This window comes from Diadema antillarum, unplaced genomic scaffold (assembly GCF_040938485.1).
Source record: "Diadema antillarum isolate AM-2024a unplaced genomic scaffold, OU_Dant_1.0 seq00001269_RagTag, whole genome shotgun sequence".
NCBI lineage: Eukaryota > Metazoa > Echinodermata > Echinoidea > Diadematoida > Diadematidae > Diadema > Diadema antillarum.
In genome coordinates, this window is record NW_027272051.1 from 598,071 (window position 1) to 615,714 (window position 17,644).

At 39.8% G+C, this 17,644-nt stretch overlaps 2 protein-coding genes across 2 annotated transcripts; one reads left to right on the forward strand and one right to left on the reverse strand.

Annotated features, from left to right (window-relative positions):
• Window positions 1-449: 449 nt before the first annotated feature.
• LOC139745481 (beta-1,3-galactosyl-O-glycosyl-glycoprotein beta-1,6-N-acetylglucosaminyltransferase 4-like) lies at window positions 450-1,691 on the reverse strand. The gene has a single exon (XM_071655874.1). The coding sequence runs from the start codon at window positions 1,689-1,691 to the stop codon at window positions 450-452; it is 1,242 nt and encodes a 413-aa protein (XP_071511975.1).
• Window positions 1,692-5,414: 3,723 nt separating this feature from the next.
• LOC139745482 (WAP four-disulfide core domain protein 1-like) lies at window positions 5,415-10,153 on the forward strand. Its single transcript, XM_071655875.1, has 4 exons — window positions 5,415-5,616; window positions 5,950-5,991; window positions 8,345-8,386; window positions 9,761-10,153. Exons 1-4 carry the CDS (start codon window positions 5,415-5,417, stop codon window positions 9,901-9,903), a joined length of 429 nt encoding a protein of 142 aa, XP_071511976.1. The 3' UTR covers window positions 9,904-10,153.
• Window positions 10,154-17,644: the final 7,491 nt, after the last annotated feature.

The following is a 17,644-nucleotide window of genomic DNA, read 5'->3' on the forward strand; positions in this document are numbered from 1 at the left end:
CAACAGAGTTCATTTTGTTATGCGATCAAATTCTTCATACAATGTAATCTTCTGCTGAGTACTTGTGGTATATCCGTTGCTTCCTAAGTCATATATTTCTGATGTGCCTTAATTTAAGCTTACAAAGAAAATAATTTTGTTCCCGAAATGCCTTGTAACCAGTCACAGTTGTAAAACCATTAACACTTTCTATTTGGGGTAATCAGCCGTGTAGGAGGAAAGTTACCCCTCGCGGATCTGACATTGATTATCGAAAAGATCGGGATGGAACGAGGAATACCAATGAATAACACACATGACGAAAAAGCTCTATTTACACTAATTCATTTTCAAGTTGAAAGAATTAAATACTGTCGATTATTCGCGGAAGCGCTCTTTCTAATAAATGTAGTTTCCAGTAGTCCTGGAGAACATCCCAGGCCTAGGACACGACCTAGATTCAATTCCTGTCAGAATAGGCGATTTTGACTTGTCCTCGTTTGGAGCCTTTCCTGAAGGCACTGGAGTGCGATAGGATCTTCCTGATAGTAAAACTTATTGGCGAAGATGTGCGGCATGTTAACAAGGATGGGTAGATCAGCGGTCATCATGACGCACAGGTGGTGGACGTACGCTCCATGGCACTTCTGACGTTGGTGTTGCCTCCAGTTTACATAGGTGGTGAGTTCCATGGTGCTCCCTTCTGTCCCACCGGGAGCGTCGGGCAGGCGATTCAGTGTTGCCCAGTAGTGTTCGTCAGGGGACCACGAGTCTCTGAGCCACTCCAGAAATCTCCGTGGGATGTCCTCTCTCAAGACATACTCGACAAACTTCCGGGAGAGAGTATTATACGCGTTGCCAGAAAACAAAGCTATGTTCCCTGGTGGAGGTTCTTGGGTTATACGCTTACTTGCAGGAATGTTCTTGTCGTGATCATATCGTAGAAATCGCCGCAGTTTCTTTTCTGACATTGGGTATGATTCGACGTCGTTTAGCCCATGATAGCCCTTCAGTTGGTGGACGATCTCGAGGTTGGTTTTCAACGGGAAAGACTCGCCGCACTGGTTGAGGACATACCTCCACTGGATGTCGTGTTCGAGTAGGTCTCGCAAGCAGTGGATGTCGGCCATCAATCTCGAGTGTCTTCCGTATTGGACCTCCTCGAGCTGCGAACAGACGAACACGTTGTCGAAGCAGGCGGCGATGTTCCGAACGGCCGCCTGAAACTCCGGTGGCGATTTCGGGTCAGGATGGATCGCGTAGACATTCTGGGGATGATACAAGCTCCTAAGGAGCAATTCAAGTTGTGCAGCGTTTCTATGTACAACAAAGATATAAGCAATAGGAAAGTTCGCTTCCTCACGCGACCCTGGTGTGGTCGGATACGTGCGCTCGTTTCGAAAGAAGGTACAATCTGACGTGTAATCGCTGACATCACCATCGGAAGGCATCGGGATGCGATTGTCTGACGTCATAGATGCCACCTCCTGGAGAAAGGATTCCGCCACATCCACCTCCCATGGATCTCCCGCCAAAATTGCCCCACAGTGCACCGGATATTGGAGATGGAGGGGAACGTTCTGACGATCTTCAAAGAAGATAATTGTACCACTCGTGATTAGCACCGACAGGGTGAAAATCAAAATGGCGGACATCACTTGCCTACCTCGTGCCACAGCACGACGACAGTGGTGTCTTCGTCGCCTTCCCATACCTAGATAAATCCGAATTTCGGTAATCCGCACTAACGCCATCAGAAAACTTGATAGATCACCAGATAAAGTTCATCTCCACACTTAAGGGTCTGACCGTTAAGGATCTATCCGACTTTGAGAGTATAATTATCCACAATGACAAATAGAAGATGTTTCAATTAGCTTACAGCTAAAATGTACTTATGCCCACTGAAGCATGCTATACGACCGACAGACGAGTTCTGCTGTCTAAGCGTGTTTCAGAAAATATGTGCAAAACAAACTTTCCTTCAATCCATTCTATGTATATTTTGAGAACGACGTTATTTCAGTGGATTATGCCGTGGACGAAACAATCGCTTTGGACCGTCGCAAGTGAATTGTCCTTCGAGCATTCAGGCTTAGTGGAAAAAACAAGCTTCACAGTTGTAATTTTGCCAAATGTAAAACCTCGAGATGGAGGAATTGCATTTGGCGAAAGCGTTAGTTTTATACCAAAATTGTCATCTATATAATTTCTACTTTTACATCGATGCTTCAGTATAGAATAGAAGGCAGATTACTGCCTTACTGTTTTAAATTAATGCTGCTTATTACCTAAGGTATTAGATGAAAATAAAGTTTTAATGACTTTGTAATCATGAAATTTGTGCCACAGAAAGTCGGGCAGTTGGATCAAGCTAGTCACCTGGTGTACAGGTCGCTGTCACAGTAGCTCTTGGCAGAAGAAGTGGTATTGAAAATCAGAAGGACTCGAGCTGTACGGTGAACTCTGGTTGTGTTTGAACATACTTGGACAAGATTGCGATTGACGTTACGTCGTGACTAATAAAAGTAGACCTAAACAAAATTGGCACGAGTATCATTGCCGTTCTTTGTTTTGTTTTTTCCACCTATATGAAATGTTATTGCCACGCTAACAATGATCGCTTCTGAAGCGAGAGAAAAAAAGAATCCTCCATTTGCTTGGCAATGTTTCAAGTAGCTAGAAAACTCTAGTGCGTGGAGTCATGAATGGATTGAAAATGCGCCAAGAAAGCTTGAAGCTTGAAACGGATTTCGTTGCGGGACATACTACTGATTGTGAATGCTGTATGGCTTGATCTGGTTTCGGTGACAGTCAGATGAAATGACAGACAAAGAAAATCATAAAAACAAAAGAGTAACAATACAGAATTGTCTCGTGTCATCACTTCTGAAATCCATAAAACTTCAGATAATTTTCGACACTGATGATGCGTGTCTGATTCCCCCTTTTTTATCAATACGATTTCGAAACTGCCGCTTGTAATTTAAATTGCCAAGCTCATAAAATCGCTTTTCTCTTGCTCTCTCAGGTATCGTTCATACTTCAATGCAATTGGAAATTGAATACATCGTACAGTACATGCAGATGCTGTAATCATGATCGTAAAAGGGAATGATAATATATCGTTGATACAGAATGCTAAAACGCACAAGGCATTTAAATGTGAGAAATTCGTCGTGGTATATTATTCGGCATTCTTATCACGGTTCTCATACAAAAGATTACTCAATTGTAACTTTCATGAAGCACGTTGCTGTAATGCAGTTATTTCGTGTATAGAAAATGTGGGGCAAACTTCCTAGGGGTTTCACACGTTATGCTATAGTAATCTTATGAGAGCATGAAGCAAGCAAGTAAAAAAAAAGATAAGATGTTCTAATAACATGACATTCGAAAATGAAAGAGCTTCGATTACACGAGGAATTATATCTGCTGTTTATCTATTCTGTCTGTTACGACTCGTAGAATCTTCCACTCTCGGATACATAGAACGCATTTTTACAGTTCAGCGAAGTACAATTTGTGTTGCTACCCCCCCCCCCCACGCACACACAAAGATATAGGTTGCAAGAAGTTGGCCAAACATTCTTTTGAAGGCTGACATGCAAAAAAAAAAAATCACATTAGAAACAATAATGTGCTGGATATTACATGCACCAGAAGGTAAAGAAGAAAAAGAAGACAACCTTTCAAACAAGAAAGACGAAATTAAAGAGATATGTTGTACATAATTTCTATTTACAAAAAAAAAAACTGTCTGCATGGTCTTTTTTCCTGCAAATTTCCCCAAATTGTTAAATGTAAGAGCTGTGGAAGGAAGGGGGAGGGACGAAGGGGCTACGACAGCGTATGACGCCACTCATCGCTGTCTGGACGAGAAGGTTACGGAGGGTGACGACATTCCTGATCCGATACCCCCACCTGCGTAGAGATCCAGGCACAGCGGCAGACGGTTGAAAAGTTCACCTCCCGCTACACAACTGTTGGCACCCTCTCTCTGTCAATCATCTCACGGACTGCCAATCAAAATGATGTTCAGAGATTGTGGGCGTGGTCATTCTCAGTTATGAATGAAAACAACAGCAAAATAAACAATTCAAAGAAATACATAAAACTGCAATCAGAAAAAAACAACAACTGACATTTATATTTCATTATCGAGCCTCGCGCAAAATTAGTGTGTATGTATAGCTTTTATTTTCCATCATAGACAAGACTGTTGCATAAACTTACCTTGGGCTATATCTTCTTTTGAGATGGAACCATTTATGCCCTTCTCTCCTTAAAAACAAAATATGTTTGCCTTCTTTTTTACCTTTCTCTCTTTTGCATCTCTGCTGCTCCTATTCTTCGTTTCTGCTTTTCCCACGAGTTATCCATGTGAAATGGTTTTGTGATAGTTTAGTTTTTAGAGCATTGTTATAATCATGGTTATCATGAGGTTGCTGATTCATTGTGTGTACATTGAATGGAGGGGAGAATGGCGTTGCATGGGAAGTGAAGTATAAGGAACAAGATGAATATAGGAGAGGAAGTTTCTGTGCCATCACCGTCTGCTTTCATGCTAGTTTTATCGCCTACAAAGAGAACATCCGGGGTATGGATGAGGGCCTGTGACGATACAGTCCAGCATACATGTACATGCAATCTCCAAGGGATAACTCTCCAGGGGTTGTTGTCCATCCAGCGTGATGTTACCGGACATCTCGGATGTCCGGTGAATCAATGTGTCGGGATAGTTGTCCGTCAAGGGTAATTACCAGGCATCTCGGATATTCAGGGAATCAAAGTGTAGGGATTGTTGTCCATCAAGCATAATAATATTACCGGACATCTCGCATGACCAGAGGATTAGAGTGTAGGGGAAGTTGTCCATCAGGAGTGATGTTACTCTTCAAGACGGCAGATCCGGGCATAGATGTCTCGCTTGCCAACTCCATGTTACTCATTTCGTTGTTTGAAAAAGCTGTACAGCTGTAAAACAGTGTATACTGTGCATATAGCAGAATGTTGTATTCATAGAACAGGACTGATTTCCTGAAATAGATTAATTAAAAGAAACATAGGCCTAGATGACTTCCGAAAGACACAAATCCTCCCGAGAACAACATGCACGACCGCAGAACTTCAATTCTTCTTCTCTTCTTCTTCTTCTTCTTCTTCTTCTTCTTTTTTGTGGCCTAAGTCTCCACACACAACTGCTACCAATTTGCCTTTGCTGAATCTTGTCCATTTTGAATACCTGTAGATCTATGGAAAATGCGCGTTCATGATAAATATCTGAAAACGAATCTTACAAATCCATTACTTTGAATGCCTGAAAAAAGTGAGGTAGTAAGATGAATGAGAAAAAATGCACCGAGCCTCATTTTGACGTTTCGTTGGCAGTTTGGGTGTGCACTTATTCTACCAGTATATTAAAAGAAACGAATATGAATGAACTTCTCTGTCTGCAGATTCAAAGTCTTCTACCGAGACGCCATCAAGGCAGATGCCCGCCTCCATCGGCGCAGATTCCACCGGATGCCTGCTCACAGTGCGTGTGTCGCTCCGACAGGGTGTGTCCGCTGGATCAGAAATGTTGCTACAATGGCTGCCGCTACACCTGTATGAACCCCGTGCAACCTCCGCCAGGTGAGCAAGACCACCCATATAGTCTTTCGTCACAAGTGAAATCTATATGTCATTTATGAATTGTAATTTTTGGGTGTCTTGGACATTTATTTTGAGTCTCCGAAGCCTACAACTTTTATGTTTACAGCCCCGGCCCTTCTCGTCAAAGTCATTACACGACTTTTTGTAAAATCGAAAATTTCATCTTCCCATCTTCCACTGCCGAGTCGCATTCGCACAATGAATATGAAAAAAAAAATAGAGTGCATTTTTACATTGTGTCTTAACATGATAATTGAATCAATATATAGTCACATCTAACCTGGATCGATGTTCCTTCCCATTTCGTTACAGTGTTTGATTGGTTGACGGAACCGAGACGACAGAGGACGTCAGGTAATATACTTCTTCTTTTACTCCTATTTTCGTGATAATGTTTCTTCATAGTATTTGGTGTTCTCATCCAAGTTAAGCACATTGCTTATTGATGACGGTCTCCTCCATATGAACCTTTTTAAGTGTTCACACGTACCATATGTTTGCTTCTTTCATGTACCTTTATGTGTATATGATTTATTTTTATGTTATGAGTAAAATTAGATATCTCTGTTTTTGTCACTTTAGAATTAAATTACTGTGAATCTACTACGTTTGTTTGTTTGTTTGTATTTTAGTATTTCTATACAAAATTGTACAAGTCGACGAAAAAGATAAGCTAAACAATATTTATGTGATCCTTATAAAAGGTGCTTGCCGGCACATCCACCGGACAGCAACAAAATCAGAAATGTTAATTAAAGAATTGTATTAGCCAATGATAATAGACAGAGTATATTAATACATTCAGTGCAAAGACGCTTCCCCAAGTATTGATATCAAAGGGTACTTAACTTTGGTCACCTGGTCCACGCAAGTTCATTCTTTATTCATGAACTCCATAAAATGTTATATCGGGTGAGCTTATATACATTATATTGCTTTGAAAACGAGTGAATTGACTTTAACAAACTTAAAAAAAAAGACAGAAAGGATAATCGCGAACTGGCTATGGGGAGCAGTGGGTTGATAAAATTGTAGTATAATTCGTTTCTGTTATTTAACCCAACCAGGGCCACATTGCATTAAAAAATGCAATCAGGCATAAAAATTATAATAGGATTATAAAGATACAGTAAGGGATCAAGCAAGAAAAATAAAATCAATCAAGCATCAAAAATAAAAAAAGATGCAATCAAGCTTGAAAAGAAGAAAATCAAGCATAAGTCAGGTATCATTCATTTAGAATTGAGCATTCAGAGACTGGTGTTTGATTTTATGATATGCTTGCTCTCAATTTTTATGCAACAGGGCCCAGGAACATGATTGTATACCACTTCAAACTTCTATATGAACATTGTGAATATAAAATATGCAAACCACCAATGCCAATGACAACGTTAAGTCTCAGACGATGACGGTACCCTTTGAAAGAGTCTTGCCAACACTGCAGGATTCCGTCCTTAAAACATCACTACTGTTGATCAGTGATTAATGTCAAAATATCATTGTCATTATTATTCATCATTAACATCACTTTCATCACCAGCTCCTCTTTTCTTTTTCTTTTCTTTCATGGGGGATCTTTTTATTTGATTGTGTTTTCTGCGGATTATGGGTGGTTTGCACGCAGATCTCCTTTTCAGTATGACTTTAAACAACAGTAACAACAAAGGCATCGCATGGGGGTGTGGGGTACCCCGGATGGGAGATTGAAGAGGGACAGAGCAGTCTATACCTGCTAAGCATCACAAATATCAAAGCTTCGTGCAATAGTTTTGCCTACCTTCGATTTCGATGAAGTAGATATAAGTGAGCTATATGGGTAAGAGTGGGGGAAATGAGGCTTAAATCTTCTCTTGTTATTTTCCTAACTGTCGAAACTAATTGTGTAATTCTGCCACTGGCTTGTCATTACCAACAATTTCCAAGTCCTATTGCCCCATAGACAAGACGAGAAAAGTTGACAACACTGAAAATAGGACACAGATGGCCTCTGGGGTAATGTCTTGCAAAACTGTAAGCCTACCTAAAAGGAAATACCTTAAAGGAAATGAAATAGCATCTGCGTTTAGTTGGTAAGTGAGAGAAGAATATGTCAAGACTAATTGAAATCATATGAAACTGATCCTTTAGGGTCTATACTTGTCATCTGAAATGTTCATGTGTCAAATGTTCAACTTGTACCCCTCTCCTTTTTCTTGAAGCTACTTGTACTACATACCATGTATTATTTTATCATAAGTTAACATCATGATTAGTTTTGTCTGCTGTGACATAGCCACATTTCACATAGTCATGCTACAACTTCCAGCTTTTTCCCTTACTGTGTAAACTTTTATGGATCACGCCGCTTTGGTTAGCAATTTCTTTGACTGAAGTGATTGCCAGAGAATATGTTTGCTGTGCAAATTTGAATATCAAATTCATAGCCATTTCGACCTAAATTAATTTGCGTATATATACGCTGTGAGAAAATTACGACACCGTGTCTATGAAAACATTACAAAGGTGGTTCCACCTTTCCGATTGTACAAAATGTTAACTTTTTTTAATATAAGTAAAGTGAAACCAGCGAACCGGTAATAGTTCTCATTATTTCATTATGCTTCATACTATTGATATAGAATCTATCCACAGATTTGGCCATCCTTTACAGAAAAGAATACACCAGTAAATATAGAGGCTTTCATTTTATCTTTCTCCCAATCAGGTAATGCATGGCTCGTTCCAGGTCCGGAGGAGACCCACACAGGTATTACACCGTGCTAACCATAATGACATTTTTATATCATCCCAAGAGCTTGACACCCATAAGTCGGAGCTAGACATTAGAAAAGTCCCACTAGTCAGAAACTAAGTAAAAAAAGACCCATGATGATCTAGACACTCGGCAAATGAGGTCCATGAGCTTGACACTGATAGTCAAATAAAGCCCACGAGATCGACACTACGTACATTAAGCCCCGTGATGAAATGTCGAGCTTTGGCGGCCTTTTTTTTGCCTAGTGTCAAGCTCGTGGGCCTTGTTTGTCTATATAGTGCCGACCTCATGGTCCTCATTTGCCAAGTGTCTAGCTCGTGGGGGCTATCTTAGCTGATGTCGAGCTGGTGGACCTTGTTCTAGCTCGTGGGCTGTATGACTCGTGGGCACTATGACTCGTGGTGTGTACGACTCGTGGGTGTCGAGATCGTGACGTGCACCCTTCTTACATCGTTAAAACGCCCTGCTGTATCTATGCATGGACCCTATACACCAGGGTCCATGATCTATGTTTGTTTCTTTCTTTTTCTCTTTCTTTCGAGCTCCCTGCTGGTCCTGTGTTTGACCTTCCCACTAATGCTTTCTCCCTGTTCTCTCCATCCTCACTTGCCATTCTGTTGACCCTTTCACGTCAGTCATAATTTTACAGCCATTTGTACTCAAACTCTTTAGCATGCCGGTATTTGCTTTTGGATTTTTACCTGTGTACAATCCCGAGGGATTCTGTCTTCCGTTCAGGCTTCCACGACCAGCCGCCAATTTCAACCCAATTTAGCGCCAGGGACAAAGTGGTTATTCCCTTTTCAATCCTACATTTACCACATTATTGCGCTCTACATTGTCAACAATCCGACACTGCTTTACCGGCAGTTTACCCGTCCCTTTTCTATAAAGGACGTTTTTAAAGGGAAAAGGCTTTATGGTGCCGGTACAAAAGTTATAATTTTCATTGAACCAAATCAACGCAATATGCAACCTATTGTGAGATTTTTTTTTTTTTTTTTTTTTTTGGGGGGGGGGGAGGAGGGAGGAGGGGGTCAATGTACCCACACTATATAGAACGTGGTACAAAATGGCTGCTAGAAGAATAGCAAGATGACTCAGCAGAGACAAAAAGAGTCAAAATCATTTCTGTCGCTAAGCGTTCAGCACTTTTAGAGTGAATGTTTGGCGACTTAACTTCCAAACAAAACATGTCGAAGAGTACAATTCAAATTTGTAGCACTTTGTATTGATTTGTCCCAGTTATCTTATTTGACAAACCATCTCACCAAACCTTGTGCTCTTATTCAAACTAATCCTGTCCTATTTATTGTTTTCTCGCCTGTGTCCTGCGCCGGTTCTTCTTCCGGGGTCAACCGGAAGTGGAGTCATGCAGCACGTCAACGTTCGACGAAGGAGACGGGACGCTCCTGGAATGTCCCACAGGTTACCAGTGCTTCATCACTTACGACGGAGACCCCGAGAACAGTATACCCAACAAAGGCATCTGCATCAAGATTAAATGATTGAACCTTGACGAGAACTCGAAAGGAATAGAGTACCATCGTATGATGTCAAAGCCACTCGTCGCCATGGAGACTAGTTCTAAACAACATCACCTGCATGGCACGAGTGTTTATGCGCACACCTGGTTCCAACCAAAGTTACAAAAACTGCGACTGTGTTTCATCACTTCGGTACTCTACTGAAAACTAGTAAACTGGTCCAATACTAGTAGATGAACATAACTGTTACAGATTAATGACATTCTTAGCGCAATGATACAGTAATGGGAAATGTGTGACCATTATGAACTTGGCTACTGTGTGCATCTAACATATACTTATTATTTAGTCGAATTTCGCTCACACATTAATCGACAAGCAGTCGGCTTCTTGTTTTAGCGTAACTTTCTCTCCATTTATAATTTGGTTAAGTACGCACAGGGTCTACACGTTTAGGATTGGTATATTGTGAGAACGAACTCAATCAAATTATTGTTTTCCAGCCATCTATCTTGGAAAATGTTTTCTAAGCCAAATGTCATTCAAAACTACACTGTATTTATCTGTTGTTAGAGAAGATGTCCATGTACAATACGCACATCAAAATGGATTACCATGGCAAAGGATGAGATACATTGTATACTTGGTGCTGACATGATTTCAAGCAAAAAGAGCTTGCTCATTCTCACGTGCATGTAAGGGAAGTGATGTACGTGATCTCTTTTTCCATGCAGGATGAACATAAATCTTAGTTTTACAAACTGACTTCTATCGTCAACATTTTGTTTCAACTATAATAGCCTGGACGATCAAGAAGTAGGCCTAAGTATCTTTATCACTGCACAACAAGCCGTTTTTTTTTCTTAAGTTTTGTCTGAAGTGCAGAATTATTAACGTAACGAAAAGCCAATAGCGTCACAAGTCACAGGGGATCAAAACATCGACTTACAAGATATCCCCTATATAAAATAGAGCAAGTACGGCAGTGCCTGCCTGTAACAGTTTCCAACGTAAACAACAAAAATCAATTTACATCAAACAGAGCTTGCCTGTCTGGATGTTTGCAGTGTTCCAGCGTTCGTAGCTCTATGGTTGCAGGCGCGAACCAGACGCCGCGATGAAGATTTCATTCCAGATAATTATCAGATTATATGTCCCGGAAGGCAAGCATGTATGTGCGTCTTTGTAGTCTGGGATAAACTAGTTTTGGCACATTACAAGAAGAATTTTATGAGGCGATATCAAGCGGAATGTTTTTTATAGTGTGATACAAACAGCGGCCGAAGATTATTTTTGTCTGTGAAGTACGAGGCATTCGTTTCAGGGTGAGTGCCGTGATGTTTTAGAGTCATGTCGTGCAGTAGAAACATGTACACTGTATGTTTCATGCATCTCTATAATACATGTAGTATCATTTATGTGCCGAGGAAATAAGAGCAGGGGTAGGGGAACGGAGAGAGCGAAGGGCTGGGGGCACACCCCCCCCCCCCTTCCCCCTTGCTCCTAGAAACAAATAAAAAAAAAATCGCCAAAAATCTTGACTTTCAGAGGGTGGGGGAGGGGGGGGGGGGTGGACCATTAACCCTTGATCACCCCCCCCCCCCCAAGAATGTTCCGCCACCCCTAATTTACCTTTGACTGTATACCGAGAATTCCGAAGTTGGGTAAGAAAAATGATATCAGCTGCCACCTCTCATACTTTTAACGCACAAACTTACCCCTTGGTCATTCCACAAATCTTGTATTTTATTGTTATTGTTCTTTGTATTTATATGCGTGGATGTATGATTATGTTTGTTAGTATGTATTATATAATATCTCTGAGGTCCGCTCCCCATCTTTCTCTATGTCCCTCTTCCCCTAATTTTGTTTTATTGAAAGATATGCTTGAATGGATAATTGAATAATTATGAATAAGGAATTACGATTACTGAACAATGGAACATACATTACTATATGATTATTTGAATTGTATTGGATACTTCAAAATTAATTCTAAGACAAAATAAACGTCCTATTATTATACACATAAAACGCATCCAAGCTTTTGTGTTCTTCTTCTTTTTTTTTTTTTTGCTTCCTCCGTTTCTATCACTATATTCATCGCCAAAATCACACGACTTTAGCAGGTGAGATTGGATCATCTTGAGGTCTGTTCTAATCTTCTGCGCCGAGAGAAATATACGCTGGAAGATCCATTAGTAACGGCATTATGTAGTGATATCATATTGCCAACTACTCAATACCTCGCAGCGTTGTTTTTGTCGTTTGCCAGATTAGATTTAGAGCTGTTGTACACATTAAAACTTACAAAAAACGGTCCACTGAAAATCTATATCAGTAAAGGAATATAGGGGATATTTTTTTAATGCCCCCGAGTTGGCAATGTAGTTCTCATAATACCAAATTTTAAGAAATAAAGCTGACATGCATGAATGTATATATATATATATATATATATATGTATATATATATATATATATATATATATATATATATATATATATATACACTCAGCAAAAATAAGTTCCCCCCTAACATTTTTGGATATATCTCAAAAAGTATTTTACGGATGTTCATAATTCGAACGGGAATGGATAGGGAATTTCATTACTCATAACATGAATGGCATATCATTGCCACCAGATATCATTATTGGTGTAAAAAATCGCATTTTATGTCAAAATGCATGGGAAAAAAAGTTGCACTTTAGGCCATAGAGAGCATATTGTATACATTTCCTATGTAAGTTATCAAATGATCTTTTTAAATTGTGTAATTCTCAGGAATTTCTTCAGGTACAATGTGCTTCCCTATTAAACAGATGTTATGCATACTTTTTGAACAATAGGCCTTCTCAATATGAAAATATTGGTAGAAGCCATGTGATTTGTAATTCCAATTCAGGTTGATCACATTAATGTGCCTGTGGGCATTTTGCATCATGCCCTCAAGTTGTAGATCAGTTTGCTGAGGGAAATGGCATCGAACGTATGGAGTGGCCTGCAAGATCCCCTGACTGTAATCCAGTAGAGAATCTTTGGGATATCATTAAGTGGAAAGCGAGCAAGAAGTTGAAAGATGACACTTCACTGCAAGAATTTCAGCGCATCTTGCAGAGAGCATAGACCAACATTGAGCGGCGCCAAGTACAAACTTTAGTTAACAGTTTGAGGAGGAGATGGCGGCTGGTCATTGCGGGTGGTGGACATATCAATTATCAAATACTTCACTATATGCTCATGAAAAGAAAGAGATGGAGAAATATGCAATAACCCATGCTTAAATGTTCAGAATCATGAGTGATTGTTTGATTATTTGTGTAAAAGTCATTGCAAATCACTAAAGTGCAACTTTTGTTTCCATGCGTTTTGACATAAAATGCATTTTTTCACACCAATAATGATATCTGGTGGCAATGATTTTCCACTCATGTTATGAGTAATAAAATTCTTTATCCATTTCCGTTTGAATTATGAAAATCGGTTGAATACTTTTTGAGATATATCCACAAATGCTAGGGGGGAACTTACTTTTTTTGCTGAGTGTATATATATATATATATATATATATATATATATATATATATATATATCACTAACGTTAAAGTAACCCATCAAAACACTGGTTTCAGAGGGCAGATCAATGGTTCACTGTCACAAAAATGTACAAAATAACTACACATGTATAATCATTTGAAGTTATAAAAAGACGAATGGAAGCTCGTGCTTATAGATCAAGAGAACAGAAAATGGGAAGTGTATACGAATGAAGAAACTCTAGCGCACCAGCATGACTACATAGCAAAATGTTCATGGGACTCCTCCGTGGAGACTTGATATACATAAACATCGCAATGAGACATCCTAATCTTCAAGGCAAAAGCTGTTATGGTATGTCTTGTATTGTTATTTTGCAAATAGAATAATGGCGCCGTCTCTAACAAGACTATAGACATTTATAGCAAAGGTTGCTAGAGCTGACGTAACCAGGGTGGTGACGGGGAGGTACCACTTCCCTTGTGCAACGTTGGGCATCAGTAACTGTTGTAACATTATATATCTATACATACATTTATCTTTCCTGTCGGCCATCTGTCCGTCTATCTATGGCTATACATCTTTATGGCTTATCGTGTCCGATCGGACAGGCAGGCATATACGTTAGCCACAATCTTCTTCCAACTCGGATACATACACACATGACTTCTAAGTAATGTGGACCTCCACCGTCAGCAGGTGAGATACATCACTTGCTTGTCCTCAATTCTGCCAGCAAGTCTGTCGTTACCATTTGTGATCTGCTTGCGTGTGTTTTGAATGAATTTTTCAGCCTCTGGCACCAAGAGAGTTAAAGGGATGGTATAGTATTGGTGGAGATGAGGATTGTGCTTTTAATTTTTGGCGACATATCAAGAAACCACTTGCAAAATAGTACAGAGTATAATATTCTATGAGGAATTCATAGTTTATTTGATGAAAATCGGTTTTGGAATGGCTGAGATATCCAAAAACAAAGTAAAACAAAGCGATCGTAATAGAAGGTGGGCCAGTCATTTCAAAACCCGTTTCATTAAATAAACGTTGAATTCCTCTTGGAATTGCATCCTCTTTCACATTTCATATGCGGTTTCTCAATATCTCATCAAAAAATTTTAAAAAGCTTAAGTTAAAGGACAAGTTCACCTTCATAGACATGTGGGTTGAGTGAATGCAGCAATATTAGTCGAACACATCAGTGAGAGTTTGAGCAAAATCGGACAATCTGTTAAAAAGTTATGAATTTTTGAAGTTTCTGCTCAGTCACGGCTGGATGAAAAGACTACTATAGCTTGTGATGTCACATGAGTACAACGATATAAAGAAAGAATAAAGAAAATTCAACATATTTCCATTTTTCTCGCATAACAAAAGAATACTCGACTTCTCTCTTTCAGAAGGCAGGGGGAATAATAATACCCTTAACATACGTCAGTAGCAAGTCGAAGAAATGTGCATTTTATACAAAAAGTAAAGTTTTGTGAAATTCTCTTTTTATTTTCCTTATATAGTTGTACGCATGTGACATCATACACTGTAGTAGTCTTCTCTTCCAGCAGTGACTGCGCAGATACTTAGAATATTCGTAACTTTTGAACGGATTGTACAATTTTCCTCAAACTTTCACTGATGTGTTCTACTAATATTGCTGCATTCTCTCAATCCTTATGTATATGGAGGTGGACTTGTCCTTTAAGTCTCAACCAAAACTATACAATAACTCTAAGGCGTCGAGGACGCATTATATTTTTGTAAATCCATCAGCCTTTTATCTAATCTTTAATCTCATAATTAAACATTAATTATTTTATTTAATCTCATCATTCGGTTCGGAAATATATACCGGAACGAAAAGCAGTAGAGGGAAGCTTGTCTTAGTTTTTTTTTTTTCTTGTTACATCATTCACTGTTTGTGCTCTACACATGACAATATGTCTGCACTATAAACGTATATTCTGTTCGTGACGGAAATAACTTCTCATCTGCATTGTATAAAGAATCGAGAATAGCATGATATGGGGTTACGAGCCTGGTATATAAGTCATGACTTGATTAGCAGTAATAACTGATTTGAGTTCAAAATAATAATACAAAAAAAAAACATCATTCGGTTTCGGCAGCAAAATGTGACCTGCATGCAAAGTGAAAACCACTGGTCAAGCTGTGAAGAAAGGCAATACTGGATAAGACATGATAATATACATGTATCAAATTTAATGATAAACGAATACCGACGATTATTTTGCCGTTCAAGTTTCGTCCTCTGTGACACCAGTAACAACATGCCGTTTTGTTTTCATCGCTACCAGCGTACGAGAAACCAATGGACGACAACGAATTAAAAATATATATATATATACTCACAACAACAACAAAAGATTTCTCGCTTTTCTTTAATGAAGGATTTCCTACTGCGGCTTTCACGCAGTAATCTCAACCCGCGATGACAAAGCATAGCTCACGCACCCTCTGCTCGTCCCGATCAGGTAAGACACAATCATTATCCCCGAGGACCGAGGGCGAGAATTGACTCGATCGCCTGCTGAAGTCATCACAGGATAATTATAACGCCGACACTCGACGAGCAACGTCCCTGTTACAGCTCATCATTAATATGAATCCAGGGAAAAGGCGAGGGACTTGATGTCGACCTAATTACGTTTCGATACTGCCGAGGATGTGGGTCTTTTCCGCACATCTCTAATTAAAAGCCGGAGGTAATTGTCATTCGGGGAACATAAAGCACAAGGTCTTTGAGATTCATTAGCAATGTGTCCGACCATGTGCATCTCATTTTATCACATGTACACAGCGTGAGATGAATTTGTTTCGCGCGACGTCAATTTTATTGTATGGGCCATTTAAATTTTTCGAACTTGTCTTACAGTTTGGTCAAAGTCATTGTTCCATTCTAAGATAAAAATTCCAAAACTTTGTTCTGTTTCATGGCTGATGAAGTGGGGGTAGGAGTCTTCAAATTCACACCTCTTGAGATTGGTTGAAATATTTAGTTTATGCCCATAATGCATAAATTTACTTTCTTCTTTTTTTGGTGAATAAAGACCCTTCTCTGGAAAGAACTTTTCTTAGGCATGTACTGAAACTTCGGGTTCAAAGGAATAGCCCTACATGTGTGTTACTTAGTAATGAATTATGCAACAGCAGTGCTTCCCTGAATAAACAAAATTAGTATTTCCTTCTCATTGCCACTGTCACGCAAATACTAGTATCCGTTGTAAAGCGGGAAGAGTCTGCACTGCATAAATACACACGTCATATTGTATGTCATGAAATACATAAGATACATATACATACAGTGTATTCATGTATGTATGTATGTATGTATGTGCATGTATGTATGTGCATGTCATGTACAATGCATTTACAGACAAAAAAAATGTACTCCAATACGAGACAATTGGGTATATAAGAATATCAGTGTCACATTCAGTAGCTATTAATGTTTTAGAAGAGAAACACTGTGTGTTACAGACATGTTTCTCTCTCTCTCGCTCTTTTTTTTTTTTGGGGGGGGGGGACTAGTTTCATGGACACAGAAAAATAGATTGGCAAAAAAGCAAGAGATCGTTCATGTATAATGTGCACACGTGGTACATTGATATCATCATCATCATCATCATCATCACCTTCACTCAGAAATTAGAGTTATCTTCTCCTCCTTTCCTTCCCCAATCATCACGATTGTCATCATTATTGTGACTACTGATCCATAAACCCTACAGTGGGCAATACTCATCAACTATCAGATATCTACGTCCACTGTCACAGATGCAAAGAAGGAGAGGGAGGAGGAGGAGAAGAAGAAGAAAGAGTGGAGGAGGAGGAGGAGAAGGAGGAGGAGGAGGAGGAGAAGGGGAGGAGAAGAAGGAGGAGGAGAGGAGGAGGAGGGGAGGAGAAAAGGAGGGGGAGGGGGTGGAGGAGGAGGAGTAGAAGGAGATGGAGGAGGGGAGGAGGAGGAGGTGGAGGAGGGGAAGCACGAGAAGTAGCAGAAGACAAGGAAGGAGAAAAGGAGGAGAAGAAGAAAAGGAGGGGAGGAGGAGGAGGAGGAGGAGAAGAAGGAGGAGGAGAAGGGGAGGAGAAAAGGAGGAGGAGGAGGAGGAGGAGGAGAAGGAGGAGAAGGAGGAGGAGGAGAAGCAGGAGAAATAGCAGAAGAAAAGAGAGGAGAAAAGGAGGAGAAGAAGAAAAGGAGGGGAGGAGGAGGA

Bases quoted from the DNA above. Each gene is read 5' to 3' on its own strand.
- LOC139745481 (XM_071655874.1), bottom strand. From the start codon at position 1,691: ATGGGAAGGCGACGAAGACACCACTGTCGTCGTGCTGTGGCACGAGGT.
- LOC139745482 (XM_071655875.1), top strand. From the start codon at position 5,415: ATGAATGAACTTCTCTGTCTGCAGATTCAAAGTCTTCTACCGAGACGC. The intron at 5,617-5,949 runs GTGAGCAAGACC...ATTTCGTTACAG, and splicing joins CCCCGTGCAACCTCCGCCAG to TGTTTGATTGGTTGACGGAA. The intron at 5,992-8,344 runs GTAATATACTTC...TCTCCCAATCAG, and splicing joins GAGACGACAGAGGACGTCAG to GTAATGCATGGCTCGTTCCA.